Source organism: Colobus angolensis, unplaced genomic scaffold (genome assembly GCF_000951035.1).
Source record: "Colobus angolensis palliatus isolate OR3802 unplaced genomic scaffold, Cang.pa_1.0 Scaffold37, whole genome shotgun sequence".
Classification (NCBI taxonomy): domain Eukaryota; kingdom Metazoa; phylum Chordata; class Mammalia; order Primates; family Cercopithecidae; genus Colobus; species Colobus angolensis.
This window is the reverse complement of record NW_012117043.1, coordinates 3,488,435-3,503,835: the sequence shown is the minus strand read 5'-3', so window position 1 is coordinate 3,503,835 and position 15,401 is coordinate 3,488,435. Positions and strand designations below refer to the sequence as shown.

Here is a 15,401-nt window from a genome sequence, read left to right as displayed (position 1 = left end):
GTTTTACTCTTGTTGCCCAGGCTGGAGTGCAATGATGCGATCTCCACTCACTGCAACCTTCGGCTCCCTGGTTCAGGTGATTCTCCTGCCTCAGCCTCCCTAGTAGCTGAGATTACAGGCTGTGCACCACCACGCCTGGCTAATTTTGTGTATTTTTAGTAGAGATGGGGTTTCTCCATGTTCATCAGCCTGGTCTTCAATTCCTGACCTCAAGTGATCTGCCCGCTTCGGCCTCCCAAAGCGTTGGGATTACAGGCATGAGCCACTGTGCCCAGCCCCCAGTAATACATTTAATACAAAGAATTAGTTTCATATAGTTTTACTTAGCCCTACTATATGCCAGATACTTGAAATTTTATCTTTTTGGAAGTATGAGAGTAGTGGTAGCTGGGAAGGCTGCAGGTGTAATAGAAAGAACATGAACTGGCCGGGCACAGTGGTGTCTCATGCCTGTAATCCCAGCACTTTCGGAGGCCGAGGTGGGCGGATCACCTGAGGTCAGGAGAACGAGATCAGCCTGGCCAACATGGTGAAACCCTGTCTCTACTAAAAATACAAAAATTAGCCAGGTGTGGTGGTGCAAATGCCTGTAATCCCAGCTACTTTGGAGGCTGAGGCGGGAGAATCTCTTGAACCCAGGAAGGGTAGATTGCAGCAAGCCAAGATCATGCCACTGCACTCCAGCCTCAGTGACAGAGTGAGACTCTGTCTCAAAAAAAAAAAAAAAAGAAAAAAAAGAACATGGACTTTGGAATTTGACAGATTTAGGATAAAATTTCAGCTCTCACTACTTATCAGCCATATTTTCTGGGGCACATTAGAGTCTTTACTTTTTTATCTATAAAATAAACATACTACAGGCCAGGCGTGGTGACTTACACCTATAATCCCAGCACTTTGGGGGGCTGAGGTGGGCGGATCACAGAGTCAAGAGATCGAGACCATCCTGGCCAACGTGGTGAAACCTCGTCTCTACTAAAAATACAAAAATTAGCTGGGTGTGGTGGCATGTGTCTGTAGCCCTAGCTGCTCGGGAAGCTAAGACAGGAGAGTCGCTTAAACCTAGGAGGCAGAGGTTACAGTGAGCCGAGATCACGCCACTGTACTCCAGCCTGGTGATAGAGCGAGAATCCATCTCAAAAAATAATAATAAGCATACTACTTGCTTGTTAACTATAAGAATCAGTGATTATGTTAAACACTTAGCTGGATGCCTGACACATAGCTCCTCAATAATTAGTAGATTTTATTGTTGGTAAATTATATATTTCAGCCTAACATGCAATATTTGTTTGCAGGTAGAAGATGGGACGTCTAGTGTAACAGTGTTATCACATGAAGAAGATGCTATGTCATTATTTAGTCCCTCTATCAAGCAAGGTAAAACCTTTATTTCCTAATCAAAATATTGCTTTCCAGGATTGTTACTACAGACTGATCTGATATTGTTGGACTTCCAGTATTCCTTTTTGTATAATTCATTATGTTTCATAGAAAGGAATCTTTCTTAAATGATGGATTTATTGGTTATCTTTTATTGGAAGAAGCAAGGGTGATAGAATTTGCGTTTTGAATTGTTGCAGCCTCTTTCCTGTTTTTACATATAAAAATAGTTTTCCATTAAAAACTCAGTTTTATGTAATAGATTTCTCACACCCTTCTACTGGGAATTATGTGAAAGGAAGTAAAAGAATGAAGGCACATATTGACTGGAAAGTGATTGAGAAAGGCCATTGTTATACTATGCCAAGACTATAGTTATACTATCCAGGAAAAACACACTTGAAAAAAATAGGAGAAAGATACAGATGTCCAGTTGGTTGACAGTAGAGTGTTTCATCATCATAACTCCAAGTGTTTGCTCTCTGAAGACAGTGCTTTCAAGCCTATAGCTATGGGGGTTACAATTAGAAGACTATCAGTTCTCTTCATACCTGTCTCCATTGTTTAAACTATTGAAAAATGGATCCGGGCATGGTGGCTTACGCCCGTAATCCCAGCACTTTGGGAGGCCAAGGTGGGTGGATCACTTGAGGTCAGGAGTTTGAGACCAGCCTGTCCAACATAGTGAAACACCATCCCTACTAAAAAATAAAAAAATTAGGCAGGGTGCAGTGGCTCACGCCTGTAATCTCAGCACTTTAGGAGGCCGTGGTGGGCAGATCATGAGGTCAAGAAATCGAGACCATCCTGGCCAACATGGTGAAACCCCGTCTTTACTAAAAAAATACAAAAATTAGCTGGGCATGGAGGCACGCGCCTGTAGTCCCAGCTACTTGGGAGGCTGAGGCAGGAGAATGCTCAAACCTGGGAAGCAGAGGTTGCAGTGCGCTGAGATCATGTCACTGCACTCCAGCCTGTCAAGAGAGCGAGACTCTGTCTCCAACAAACAAACAAAAATTAGCCGGGCATGGTGGTGCAGGCCTGTAGTCCCAGCTACTTGGGAGGCTGAGGCAGGAGAATCTCATGAACCCAGGAGGTAGAGGTTGTGGTGAGCCAAGATGGGCTGGGCTCAATGGCTTATACCTGTAAGGCCGAGATAGGTGGATCACCTGAGGTCAGGAGTTCGAGACCAGCCTGGCCAACGTGGTGAAACCCCGTCTCTACTAAAAACACAAAAATAAGGCATGTGTGGTGCCGGATGCCTGTAATCCCAGCTACTGGGAGGATTAGGCAGGAGAATCGTTTGAACCCGAGAGTTCGAGGTTGCAGTGAGCGGAGATTGTGCCACTGCACTGCAGCCTGGGTGACAGCGAGACTCTGTCTCAATAAATAAATAAAAATTGAAAAATGATTTAGAATAAGCTCCACTATGATTGTGTTGTGACATAGAATATGTCACATATTCTATGAGTAAATGTGTAAATATGAGTAAAATGTTTTAAAGTTTTCACCTGTAAAATTAGGAGATAAGGTCATTGCCTACAGTCCTTCAGATCTAAAACCACAATTTCTAAATTAAACTTTACTGGAATTTTGTTGTCATTTTCTTCCCACACACACACGTTAAGAGAGCTGTTCTGAGGCCACTAACTAACAAATATTTAGATAACACCTGTTATATGTTGGTACTGTTTGGGTGTTGGGAATACAGTGGTGAAGACTCCACTTTGAATGTGTCTGACTTAAACTCCTTGTGAATGGAATAGAGAGACATAGTATAGTAAATCATTTACAAAACCCATTTAACTTTTAAAGTAATTTATTTTTTTAATTGACAAGTAAAAATTGCATATATTTATGGTATACAACATGATGTTTTGGGGCGGGGTGTGTGTGTGTGTGTGTGTGTGTGTATATATACGTAGTGTGCCAAAATATATGTATTTACTTTTTTTAAACATTTTACTCATATTCTGTGTCACAACACAATTACAGTTTATCTTATTCTAAATCATTTTTTCAGTTATAATTTAAACAGTGGAAACTGATAGGAGGAGAATTGTTAGTCTCCTATTATAATCCCACAACTATAAGCTTCAAAGTACTGTCAAGTCTTCAGTGAACAAACACTTGGAATTATTATATATATATATTTGTGTGTGTGTGTATATGTGTGTGTATATATATAAGTGGAACGGGCAAATCAAGCTATTTAACATATGCATTACCTTACATACTTACCTTTTGTATGTGTATGTGGTGAGAATACTTAAAATGTACTTTCAAGGCCGGGCGCGGTGGCTCAAGCCTGTAATCCCAGCACTTTGGGAGGCCGAGACGGGCAGATCACGAGGTCAAGAGATCAAGACCATCCTGGCTAACATGGTGAAACCCCGTCTCTACTAAAAAATACAAAAAACTAGCCGGGCAAGGTGGCGGGCGCCTGTAGTCCCAGCTACTCGGGAGGCTGAGGCAGGAGAATGGCGTAAACCCGGGAGGCAGAGCTTGCAGTGAGCTGAAATCCGGCTACTGCACTCCAGCCTGGGTGACAGAGCGAGACTCCGTCTCAAAAAAAAAAAAAAAAAAAATGTACTTTCAGCGGCCAGGCGCGGTGGCTCAAGCCTGTAATCCCAGCACTTTGGGAGGCCGAGACGGGCGGATCGCGAGGTCAGGAGATCGAGACCATCCTGGCTAACACGGTGAAACCCCGTCTCTACTAAAAACACAAAAAATTAGCCGGGTGTGGTGGCACATGCCTGTAGTCCCAGCTACTCAGGAGGCTGAGGGAGGAGAATTGCTTGAATCCGGGAGACAGAGGTTGCAGTGGGCCGAGATCGCGCCATTGCACTCCAGCATGGGCGACAGAGTGAGACACTCTCAAAAAAAAAAAGAAAAAAAAGTTGGATTCATGGAAGTAGAAAGTAAAGTGGTGATTACCAGAGACTGGGGGTGGGAGAATGGTAGATGGCCAGAGGACACAAAATTTCAGTTGGGAGGAATAAGTTCAAGAGATGTATTGTAAATTGTGGTTGCTACAGTTAATAATAGATACTACATTTGAAAATTCAGAGTAGATTTTAAGTGTTGTCACCATAAAAAAAAAAAAGTACCTGTATATGAGGTAATGAATACGTTCAGTAGCTTGATTTAGTCATTTCACAATACATACATAAAAAAAAAAAACAAAACTCAGAAACAAATTGGGTTATTTGGCCTACTTACCTATCCTGGGATATTCCCTAGCACTGGGCAAAGCATATTACTGACATTCTATTACATTTTATTTTTGGTGTTGAGGCACAGAGACATTAAGTAATTTGTCAAGGGTCATACTGTTAGTGGTGGAGCTGGGCTTCAGATTAAAGTCTGTCTGGCCCAAGAGGCAGCTCTTAATCATTGTTCTGTTCTTCCTTTACATTTCAGAAAGATAGAAAAATATAGGCCAGGTGAGATGGTCACACCTGTAATCCTAGCACTTCGGGAAACAGAGGCAGGTGGATTGCTTGAGCCCAGGAGCTCAAGACCAGTCTGGGCAACGTGGTGAAACCCCAACTCGAGGAAAAAAAAAAATTAACTGGGCATAGGGTCACGTTGCTGTAGTCCCAGCTACTGGGGTGGGAGGATTCCTTGAGCCCGAGAGGTCAAGGCTACAGTGAGGTGTGGTTGCACCACTGCATTCTAGCCTGGTGGTGACAGAGAGAGACCCCGTCTCAAAAAAAAAAAAAAAAAAAATTACAAATATGTGTGTGTATTTAATTCTGCTTTTCTAATGGCATTTATATTTTTGTTTCATGCATTAATTATTAGCTTACTTAGCTATTTTATGGATTACCTGACCTTATAGTGAGCTTCCTGGGAAAGATATAACCATTTATTTATAAATTTTTTTTCTATAAAAACACTTTCTAGACTTTAAACAATAAAGTACAATTTCTTGTTGCATAATCCCCTTATGACCTTAAAGTTATATGTCTGAGTTAAACAGAATGGTACTTATGTGGTCAGTAGTAGCAGTTTTTTTTTTTTTTTTTTTTTTAAAAGACAGAGTCTCGCTCTGTCTCCCAGTCTGGAGTACAGTGGCTTGATCTCAGCTCACTGCAACCTTTGCCTCCCGGGTTCAAGCAGTTCTCTGCCTCAGCCTCCCGAGTAGCTGGGATTACATGTGCCTACCACCACACTCGGCTAATTTTTGTATTTTTAGTAGAGATGGGGGTTTCACCATCTTGGCCAGGCTGGTCCTGAACTCCTGACCTCGTGATCCACGCTTCTTGGCCTCCCAAAGTGCTGGGATTACAGGTGTAATAGTAGCAGTTTTAATTTTATTTTTCTGATTGACTTTTGTAGATGCTCCTCGCCCTGCTAGTCATGCCCGTCCTCCATCAACAAGTTTGATTTATGACTCAGACCTGGCTGTCTCTTTTACTGACCTTGATAATCTCTTCAATTCTGATGAAGATGAACTAACAGTGAGTATCTCATTAATGAACGGATTATAGTTTGTTTTCCTTGATTTTATTTATTTTTATTTTTTAGAAGTGATTTGTGAGTTTAATACTATGTTTTAGCCCTGAACAATAGGAAATATTTTATAGTAAAATCTCATTCATTGATTTCTTTTTTAAATCTCATGTTTGAGTAGTCTTGCCATAGTGTCACCTGTAAACCTTGAGGGTTTTGTTTCTCATTTTGTTTTTACATTAGGAGGACACATGATTAACCTTAATTTGAGCTCTGCCGTATGTTCTATTTTGCAGTTTTAGGAAGCAGAATTATTTTCCTATTTCATTCTGTAGTTTGAGAAATGACCCTGGAATTTACTCATTCAGAGAACACATAAATAATTGACATTATTTACTTTGTCAATTTATTAAGGAATACCAGTTCTTTTGAATTTGTTTTGCATCACAGCTATTACTATAAGACAGATACATGATACAACAAAGAGGAAAAAATAATATTTAATCTTTAACACCCATTTGCAGAGAAAAGTGAAGATAAAAGAAATTAAAGCTTAAAATGAGATTCCTTAGAATGTCAAGTCTCTGTCAAATTAATGAGTTGGGTGCTGCATTATCATAAAAGGGAATTCCTTTTCATCTGCATAAGGGTAGCTTGGAAACTTCTATGGTACATTTGGTCTTTCTTTTACTGTGTAATATGCATTTAGTCCTTTCTCAACATATATGTCTCTCTATATGTGTATATGTGTGTACATATACATATATATGCTGCAGATACATAAACTTTTACTGTATATCCCATAGTGTAGTACATTTTAGGGTACCCTTTACTAGGCGGTATATCCTTGAATGCTTTGGCACATTCATACGTTCTCTCTACTCCCATTCCTGTATCAGCTGTGGTTCCTCTGAGATAAAAAGGTTGTAGTCAGAACGTGGTCTACTTATTAATATTTATCACAAACTGTCTAACAGAAGACATGGAACTAATGTTAGCTCTGAAAACATTGGTAAGAACTTGGAGATAGTAAAACTTGTTTGTTCAATGTATGAAAACTTAAGAACCCTATTGCTTTGTCATTAGATCTTCTGAAGTTTGTACTTAGTTTTACCTGTTAACAGTATTTTTGCAGGAGTAAGGAGACTATTAAAACAAGGTAAAAGTATAAGAATTTTGATAGGTGGGTGATTAATTATATACGAAACTTTAATATGTTCAGCTTAAGGAGACAAATGCTTTGCAAGTATCTTTTACCTAAAAGCATTTCTAATGTTAATTACTACTTCTTATTGCAAGTTTTCTTATTTTTATTTATTTTAAGACAGACTCTTGCTCTGTTGCCCATGCTGGAGTGCAGTAGTGCAGTCCCGGCTCACTGCAACCTCTGCCTCCCAGGCTCAAGCAATTCTTCTGCCTCAGCCTCCTGCAATTCTTGTGCCTCAGCCTCCCGAGTAACTGGAATTACAGGCATGCCCCACCAGGCCCGGCTAATTTTTTGTATTTTTAGTAGAGGTGAGGTTTCACCATGTTGACCAGGCTGGTCTTGAACTCCTGGCCTCAAATTTTTTTATCTGCCTGCCTCAACCTCCCAAAGTGCTGGTATTACAGGTGTAAGCTACCACGTCTGGCCTCTTATTTTGGGTTTTAAGTTAAGGTTAACCTTACTTCTGTATATTTTGAAAGTATTGGTCATTTTCATTGGAGGAATTTTTTCTTTTTAATTGGGAGGCTTACCAAATAAATATTACCAAATAGATAAGTATGAAGTCAGTGATGATCTAAGAAATGTATTATATCTTTCAACACTAGTATGTATTTGGCTGTATCACAGATTCAAAATATTACTTTTAATGAATGGGCTTTACTGTTAAGTTATATCTGAATGATTACTATTTTGAGATCACATTGGATGTAAAATTTTAGATAAATATGCTTTTTTTAAATAGCCTGGATCTAAAAAATCAGCGAATGGATCAGATGATAAAGCCAGCTGCAAGGAATCAAAGACAGGAAATCTGGACCCGTTATCTTGCATAAGTAAGCTTCCCTCATCTGTGCTCGTGATAAATTTGCAAACTTAATCTCAACAAAGCTCCCCACTCCCTTTGTTTTAAACACAGATTCACCTATTTTTAGTCATGTTAAAATGTATGTTTTTATTAAATATAGGCACTGCAGATCTTCATAAAATGTATCCTACACCACCATCATTGGAGCAACATATTATGGGATTTTCCCCAATGAATATGAATAATAAAGAATATGGTAGTATGGATATAACACCTGGAGGAACTGTTCTAGAAGGAAATAGTTCTAGTATAGGAGCACAGTTCAAAATTGAGGTTGATGAGGGATTCTGTAGTCCCAAACCTTCTGAAATTAAAGTAAGTATGTTTTTTCTAGAAAAATAATTCACTTCCTGTATTTTCTTATAGGATTAGTTTATTGCTATAGTCAAAAATTATTTCATAGTGGTTGCAGTTTTGTAGCTAAGTTGAGGACTGAATTGTTGTGTCACTATTAAGAATGCATTTAAGAAAATAATAGAATTGTATTTACATTTTATTCTGTTTAAAGAAGGGAAAAAAGGTCCAGAGCCTGTTTGAGATTTTTGTTTATTTTTCCCCCCCAGAAGATAAGATACTGAAAACCTACCATCTTTATATTGTAGGATTTTTCTTATGTCTATAAGCCTGAAAATTGTCAAATTCTAGTGGGATGTTCCATGTTTGCACCTCTAAAAACTCTACCAAGCCAATATCTGCCCCCTATCAAATTGCCGGAAGAGTGTATTTACCGTCAGAGTTGGACTGTTGGAAAATTGGAATTGCTTTCTTCAGGGTCTGCAATGCCATTCATCAAAGAGAGGTATGATTTATGTTGTTATAATAGTATATGAATGCTTATACAGCTTTAATTTTTTTCATGGATTTACTTGGTATGCCAGAAAAAGAAAATTGGTTTTTGAAAATTCTAAAAATTATTTCTGGTTAATCAATTATAGTGATTGGCTGGGAGCAGTGGCTCACACCTGTAATTCCAACACTTTGGGAGGCCAAGGCAGGCATATCCCTTGAGGTCAGGAGTTTGAGATCAGCCTGGCCAGCATGGAAAACCTCGTCTCTACTAAAAATACAAAAATTAGCTGGGCGTGGTGCTGCGGTCCTGTAGTCCCAGCTACTTGGGAGACTGAGGCACAAGAATGGCTTGAACCTAGGAGGCACACATTGCAGGGAGCCGAGATTGCACCAGTGCACTCCAGCCTGGGCAACAGAGTGAGACTTCGTCTCAAAAAAAAAAAAAAAAATGTTAATTGGGTATGGTTAAACTATTAGGAAACGTAAGACTATTATGCTGGATTTGTATTCAGAAGCACCTTTTCTTTTGGGCTGCAATTTTAAATTGCTTCCATTTTTACATTTGCCATATTTTCCACACGTGTCACATTTTATCATCTCTGACTTTGTCCGTTTCAACTCAAGGCTGAAAGAAATCTGAATTTGAGATGTCTTGTAAGTGGTAGCATCTTAAAATTACCATTTTTCCCTTTTTACACATGAGCATCTCTAAAATCATTTTTTTAATCATTTTTCTTTTACAGTCAGTAGCATCTTAGAATCAAGGAAATATACGTATTTCTAGTAAACAAAATTTATAGATAGTAAATATGGATGTCTAGGTGTGCATTAGTGTATACAGTACTTATTAATGATTTTTGAACTTGTTGATTGATCCTTAGTCCACAACAGTCACTTAGAGTAGATATGTTAACCAGAAATAAAAATTGACTGTACTTGTAATTCTTGCAATACTTGTCCTTTCATAATTTTCTATGTAACTGAAAAACATTTGGGATGTTCTTAGTTGTATTTCATGTTACTAATATGTTCCTTTATATATGTATTTGATTTTCTTTTACCTGGTGATGATAGTGATGGAAGTAATATGGATCAAGAATATGGCCCTGCTTATACACCTCAAACTCATACTTCTTTTGGGATGCCTCCTAGCAGTGCACCTCCTAGTAACAGCGGAGCAGGAATTCTTCCTTCTCCATCCACCCCTCGGTTTCCAACTCCAAGGACTCCAAGGACTCCTCGAACTCCTCGTGGAGCTGGTGGACCTGCTAGTGCTCAAGGTTCAGTCAAATACGAAAATTCAGACTTGTATTCACCAGCTTCTACCCCATCTACATGCAGACCCCTTAATTCTGTTGAACCTGCAACTGTCCCTTCCATCCCTGAAGCACACAGTCTTTATGTAAACCTCATCCTTTCAGAATCAGTTCTGAATTTGTTTAAAGACTGTAACTTTGATAGTTGTTGCATCTGTGTCTGCAACATGAATATCAAGGGTGCCGATGTTGGAGTTTACATTCCAGATCCAACGCAGGAAGCACAATATAGGTGTACCTGTGGCTTCAGTGCTATCATGAACAGAAAATTTGGAAACAGTTCAGGATTATTTCTTGAAGATGAACTAGATATCATAGGACGCAATACAGACTGTGGCAAAGAAGCAGAAAAACGTTTTGAAGCTCTCAGGGGTACCTCTGCTGAACATGTTAATGGAGGACTAAAGGAATCTGAAAAATTATCTGATGATTTGATATTATTGCTACAAGATCAGTGCACTAATTTATTTTCCCCCTTTGGAGCAGCAGACCAAGATCCTTTTCCTAAAAGTGGTGTAATTAGCAATTGGGTACGTGTTGAAGAGCGTGACTGTTGCAATGACTGCTACCTTGCATTAGAACATGGGCGTCAATTCATGGATAACATGTCAGGAGGAAAAGTTGATGAAGCACTTGTGAAAAGTTCATGCTTACACCCCTGGTCCAAAAGAAATGGTAAGTATGCTAATAAAATACTTTTTTGTTTGCTTATTTCACTTTAGTTGTATGACTTTGCTTTTCATTCTTAGGAAAAAGTAATAAAGGCAATTACCCATGTAGCAAATAAAGACATTTAAAGTTGGACTTAAAACTCTTTTAAGGATGATGTTTTTAAAGGGTGAATTTCTTAGCAGTTTAGTTTAATTTCACCAATAAAAGTATGGTTATTATAAATCTGTAATTATATACTTATGTAGGAATGTGAAAGGCACATTGTATATATTAGCATAACATTGCTAATGGTCTGCTTTATTCAACATTCTTTCACTCATTAAGTATTTACTGGGCACCTTATATGTGCCAGGTGTTAGCCTAGGTTCACTGTTGAACAAAGCACACATATTCTTTGCCCTTTTTGAATCTATAATTTAGTGGAGAAAATAGGAAATAAACAAAAAAGCTTATAATAGTAAGAAGTAATTTGGAGAAAAAGCAGAGTAAAAGAGTAGAAAAAGACACGTATATACTATTTTAGATGTATGGTCAGATAAGATACTGAGGAGATAGCATTTGGGCAAACTCCTACATAAAGTAGAATATGAGCTATGTAGTTAGATGAGGAAAGAGTGTTTCAGGCAGCGCAAACACCCTGAGGGAGTATTTTGCTTTTACGAGTTTGAGGAACATTAAGGTGACTGATGTTGCTGGAATGCTTTCGGTGATAGGGAAACTGGAAGGAGATGAAATTTAAGAGGTAGCCATTTACCAGCATCATTTAGAGTCTTATACACCATGTAAGGCCTTTGTGGTTTATACTAAATGTGATGGGAACCTATTGAACAGTTTTGACAAGGGGAGTAACATGATCTTTATTCTGATTGTTTTTTAAGAGATTTCTCAGCCTGGCACGATGGCTCATGCCTGTAATCCCAGCACTTTGGGAGGCCGAGGTAGGCAGATCACCTGAGGTCAGGAGTTCGAGACCAGCCTGACCAACATAGTGAAATCCTATCTTTACTGAAAATATAAAATTAGCTGGGCTTGGTGGCGGGCACGTGTAATCCCAGCTACTTGGGAGGCTGAGGCAGGAGAAGTACTTGAACCTGGGAGGCGGAAGTTGCAGTGAGCCAAGATTGCGCTATTGCACTCCAGCCTGGGCAACAAGAGTGAAATTCCCTTCTAAAAAAAAAAAAAATGGCTGTGCGCGGTGGCTCACGTCTCTTATCCCAGCACTTTGGGAGACTGAAGTGGACAGATCATGAGGTCAGGAGTTCGAGACCAGCCTGCCCAATATGGTGAAACCCCATCTCTACTAAAAATACAAAAATTAGCCAGTGTGGTGGGGCGTGCCTGTGGTCCCAGCTGCTCAGGTGGCCGAGGCAGAGGAGTTGTTTGAACCTGGGAGGCGGAGGTTGTGGTGAGTTGAGATAACGCCACTGCACTCCAGCCTGGGCAACAGAGCAAGACTCTCTGTTGCTATTGTATGGAAAATAGCCTTGGGGGTTGGCAGTAGTGAAAGTGAGAATAAAAGCAGGATAAATCAGTTGGAAGGCAGTTTCAGAAGCTTAGGTGAAAGATGATGGTAGCTTAGACAAGATAGGAGGCAAGCGAGATGTAAGTAATAGGTTTTAGGTATATTTGGGAAATAGAACCTACAGGGTTTGCCGATAGACATGTAAGAAAAGATGAGGCATCAATAATAGCTTGAGCAACTGGGTGAATGATGGTACTAACTACAGAGGAGGGAAACACTGGGGAGTAAATCAGATACACATTTGGAGATAATATGTTTATATTCAGAGGAATGATTGGGTCCGGAGATTGAAAAATTTTGTGTGTGAGTTATCATCATGAAAAGCTGTGGATCTGGATGAAATAACCTGTAGAGTAATTGTAGATAGAGTACAAGGATGGAGCTGACATTTAGAGGTGGGGAGGGAGAAGAGGCGCCAGGAAAGAAAATTGAGAAGGAGGTTGGAGGAAAACCAAGAGAGCATGGTATCCTAGAAATCAAGATTAGGGAATTTTTGTTTGTTCGTTTTGAGACAGAGTCTCGCTCTGTCACCAGCCTGGAGTGCAGTGGTACGATCTCGGCTCACTGCAGCCTCCACCTCCCGGGTTCAAGTAATCCTCCTGCCTCAGCCTTCCAACTAGCTGGGACTACAGGTGCCTGCCACCACACCCAGTTAATTTTTTGTATTTTAGTAGAGACGAGGTTTCACTGTGTTGCCTAGACTGGTCTCGAACTCCTGAGCTCAGGCAATCCACCTGCCTCAGCCTCCCAAAGTGCTGGGATTACAGGCGTGAGCCACTGTACCCAGCCCGGGAATATTTAGAAGAGAGTGATCATCTCTATCAAATACTATGATACATTAAGGTGAAAACTGAGACAGGCTATTGGATGTGACCACATAGAAGTTGGTGGTCACCTTGATAGGCAGTTTCAATCAACCTGATTAGAATGGGTTCACAAAAGAACAGGATGAGAAGCAAACTTAGACAATTTGCTGGGGACTTTTGCTGTAAATAGCAAAGAAATTGCATAACAGGGTTAAAACAGAGGTTTATTATTATTTTGTTAAAGGTGCATTGGGAGTGATCCTATAGAAAGGAATTTTTTTTTAATTTAAAAGCCCAGGAGTTCAAGACCAGCCTGGTGAACATGGCAGACCCATCTCTACTAAAAATACAAAAGTTAGCTGGGTGTGGTAGCATGCACCTGTAGTCTCAGCTACTTGGGAGGCTGAGGTGGGAGTATAGCTTGAACGTAGGAGGTGGAGGATTCAGTGAACCATGATTGTACCACTGCACTCCAGCCTATTTGACAGAACGAGACTCTGTCTCAAAAAGAAAAAAATGGGCATGTAATGCAGGGTTGAGTAATAATGATAGTACAGATGGAATGTTGTATGGCTTCTGAAAATGAATACAGTTATATATAACAAATATGAATCTTAGTGATGCTATTGAGGAGAGGAAGAGGGAACAAGTCCTAGAAGATTACATATAGTCAGATACCCGTTAAAAATACCTCTTTAATGTATTACTGTTGATAAAGTTTTGAAACAAGCACAACTAAGTGTATTATTTTACATACACATAAAATTGAGGATATTGGTTAATTTTTGAAATTTCACACATATCGAAAAATGACCAAGAGATAGGATAGGGAGAAACATTTAATAAGATCATTTTTGGTAATGTTCTAGTTCCTAGGCAGTGAGATTACAGTTGTTCATTTTATTATTATTATTATTATTATTATTTTTTTTTTTTGAGACGGAGTCTCGCTGTCACCCAGGCTGGAGTACAGTGGCCGGATCTCAGCTCACTGCAAGCTCCGCCTCCCGGGTTCACGCCATTCTCCTGCCTCAGCCTCCCGAGTAGCTGGGACTACAGGTGCCGGCCACCACGCCCAGCTAGTTTTTGTATTTTTTAGTAGAGACGGGGTTTCACCGTGTTAGCCAGGATGGTCTCAATCTCCTGACCTCGTGATCCGCCCATCTCGGCCTCCCAAAGTGCTGGGATTACAGGCTTGAGCCACCGTGCCCGGCCTCATTTTTTTATTAAAGGAAATTTTTGAAATGTAAGAGAACAACACATGGACCAGTGATTAAGTTCATGTATATGACATAGTATCAGCATTTATCCAGTTATTCATTCCCAGGGACCAAATTTAAAAAGGGAAAGATATAAATAAATATCATAGATATTCAAAAAAAAAGGAAAGATTATTTTAAACCATATAGAGTAGTTAAGATCATAGGCTGTGGACTCAGACTGCTTGGGTTCGAAACATGACTCTAGCACTAAATACTGCCTGCTACCTTGGGCCAAGTTAGTTAACCTTTCTATGCCTTGATTTCTTAAAATAGGGTCAATAATAGATTTACTTTACAAGGTATTGAGATAATCAAATGAAATAGTACATATAAAACAGAGTAGTTGATCCGCCCACCTTGGCCCCGCCTCAAAGTGCTGGGATTACAGGCGTGAGCCACGCAGGAGTTCAAGACCAGCCTGACCAACATGGTGAAACCCCATCTCTACTTAAAATACAAAAATTAGCTTGGCGTGGTGGTGCACGCCTGTAATCCCAGCTACTTGGGAGGCTAAGGCAGGAGAATTGCTTGAACCCATGAGGTAGAGGTTGCAGTGAGCCCGAGATCCTGTCGTTGCACTATTGCCCGGGCAACAAGAGTGAAACTCGGTCTGAAAAAAAAAAGCAGTTTTTCCTCACATAGTAAGAACTCAGATGTTAGTAGTGGTAATGACAGCAGCAGGAGGATTAGTGGCACTCTTTATAATTATTTTGTTTTTAAAAACCAACTTACAAAATAATGGAAAACATTGAGCTTTACCTGGTATATGTTTTTTGAATAACAGTAAGCATTGATGTAAACAGAAAGCTGCAGACTTAAAAATGAATTTCTTCTTAAGAACTTGTCCAAAGAAAATAATTTAGTACAAGAAAGAGAGAAATGGGGCCCATGGCTCACCCCTGTAATCCTAGCATTTTGGGACGCTGAGGCAGGAGTATTACTTGAGACCAGGAGTTTGAGACCAGCCTGAGGAACATAGCAAGACCCCATCTCTACCAAAAAGAAAAGAAAGAAAGAAAAGACTTTATATTTCAATTAAAAATTTTCAGTATTAAAAACAAATAGGCCGGGCGCGGTGGCTCAAGCCTGTAATCCCAGCACTTTGGGAGGCCGAGGTAGGC

General features: G+C 39.8%; 1 protein-coding gene across 1 annotated transcript in view; it reads left to right on the top strand.

The window, feature by feature from the left end:
* The window catches only part of MED13 (mediator complex subunit 13), a 132,187-nt gene that overhangs the window by 73,637 nt on the left and 43,149 nt on the right, over window positions 1–15,401 (top strand). Inside the window, exons 11-16 of the mRNA XM_011953658.1 lie at window positions 1,299–1,380; window positions 5,728–5,849; window positions 7,791–7,881; window positions 8,014–8,228; window positions 8,516–8,712; window positions 9,777–10,693. Of these exons, the coding sequence (XP_011809048.1) occupies window positions 1,299–1,380; window positions 5,728–5,849; window positions 7,791–7,881; window positions 8,014–8,228; window positions 8,516–8,712; window positions 9,777–10,693 (1,624 nt within the window). The remainder of the gene's footprint in view (window positions 1–1,298; window positions 1,381–5,727; window positions 5,850–7,790; window positions 7,882–8,013; window positions 8,229–8,515; window positions 8,713–9,776; window positions 10,694–15,401) is intronic.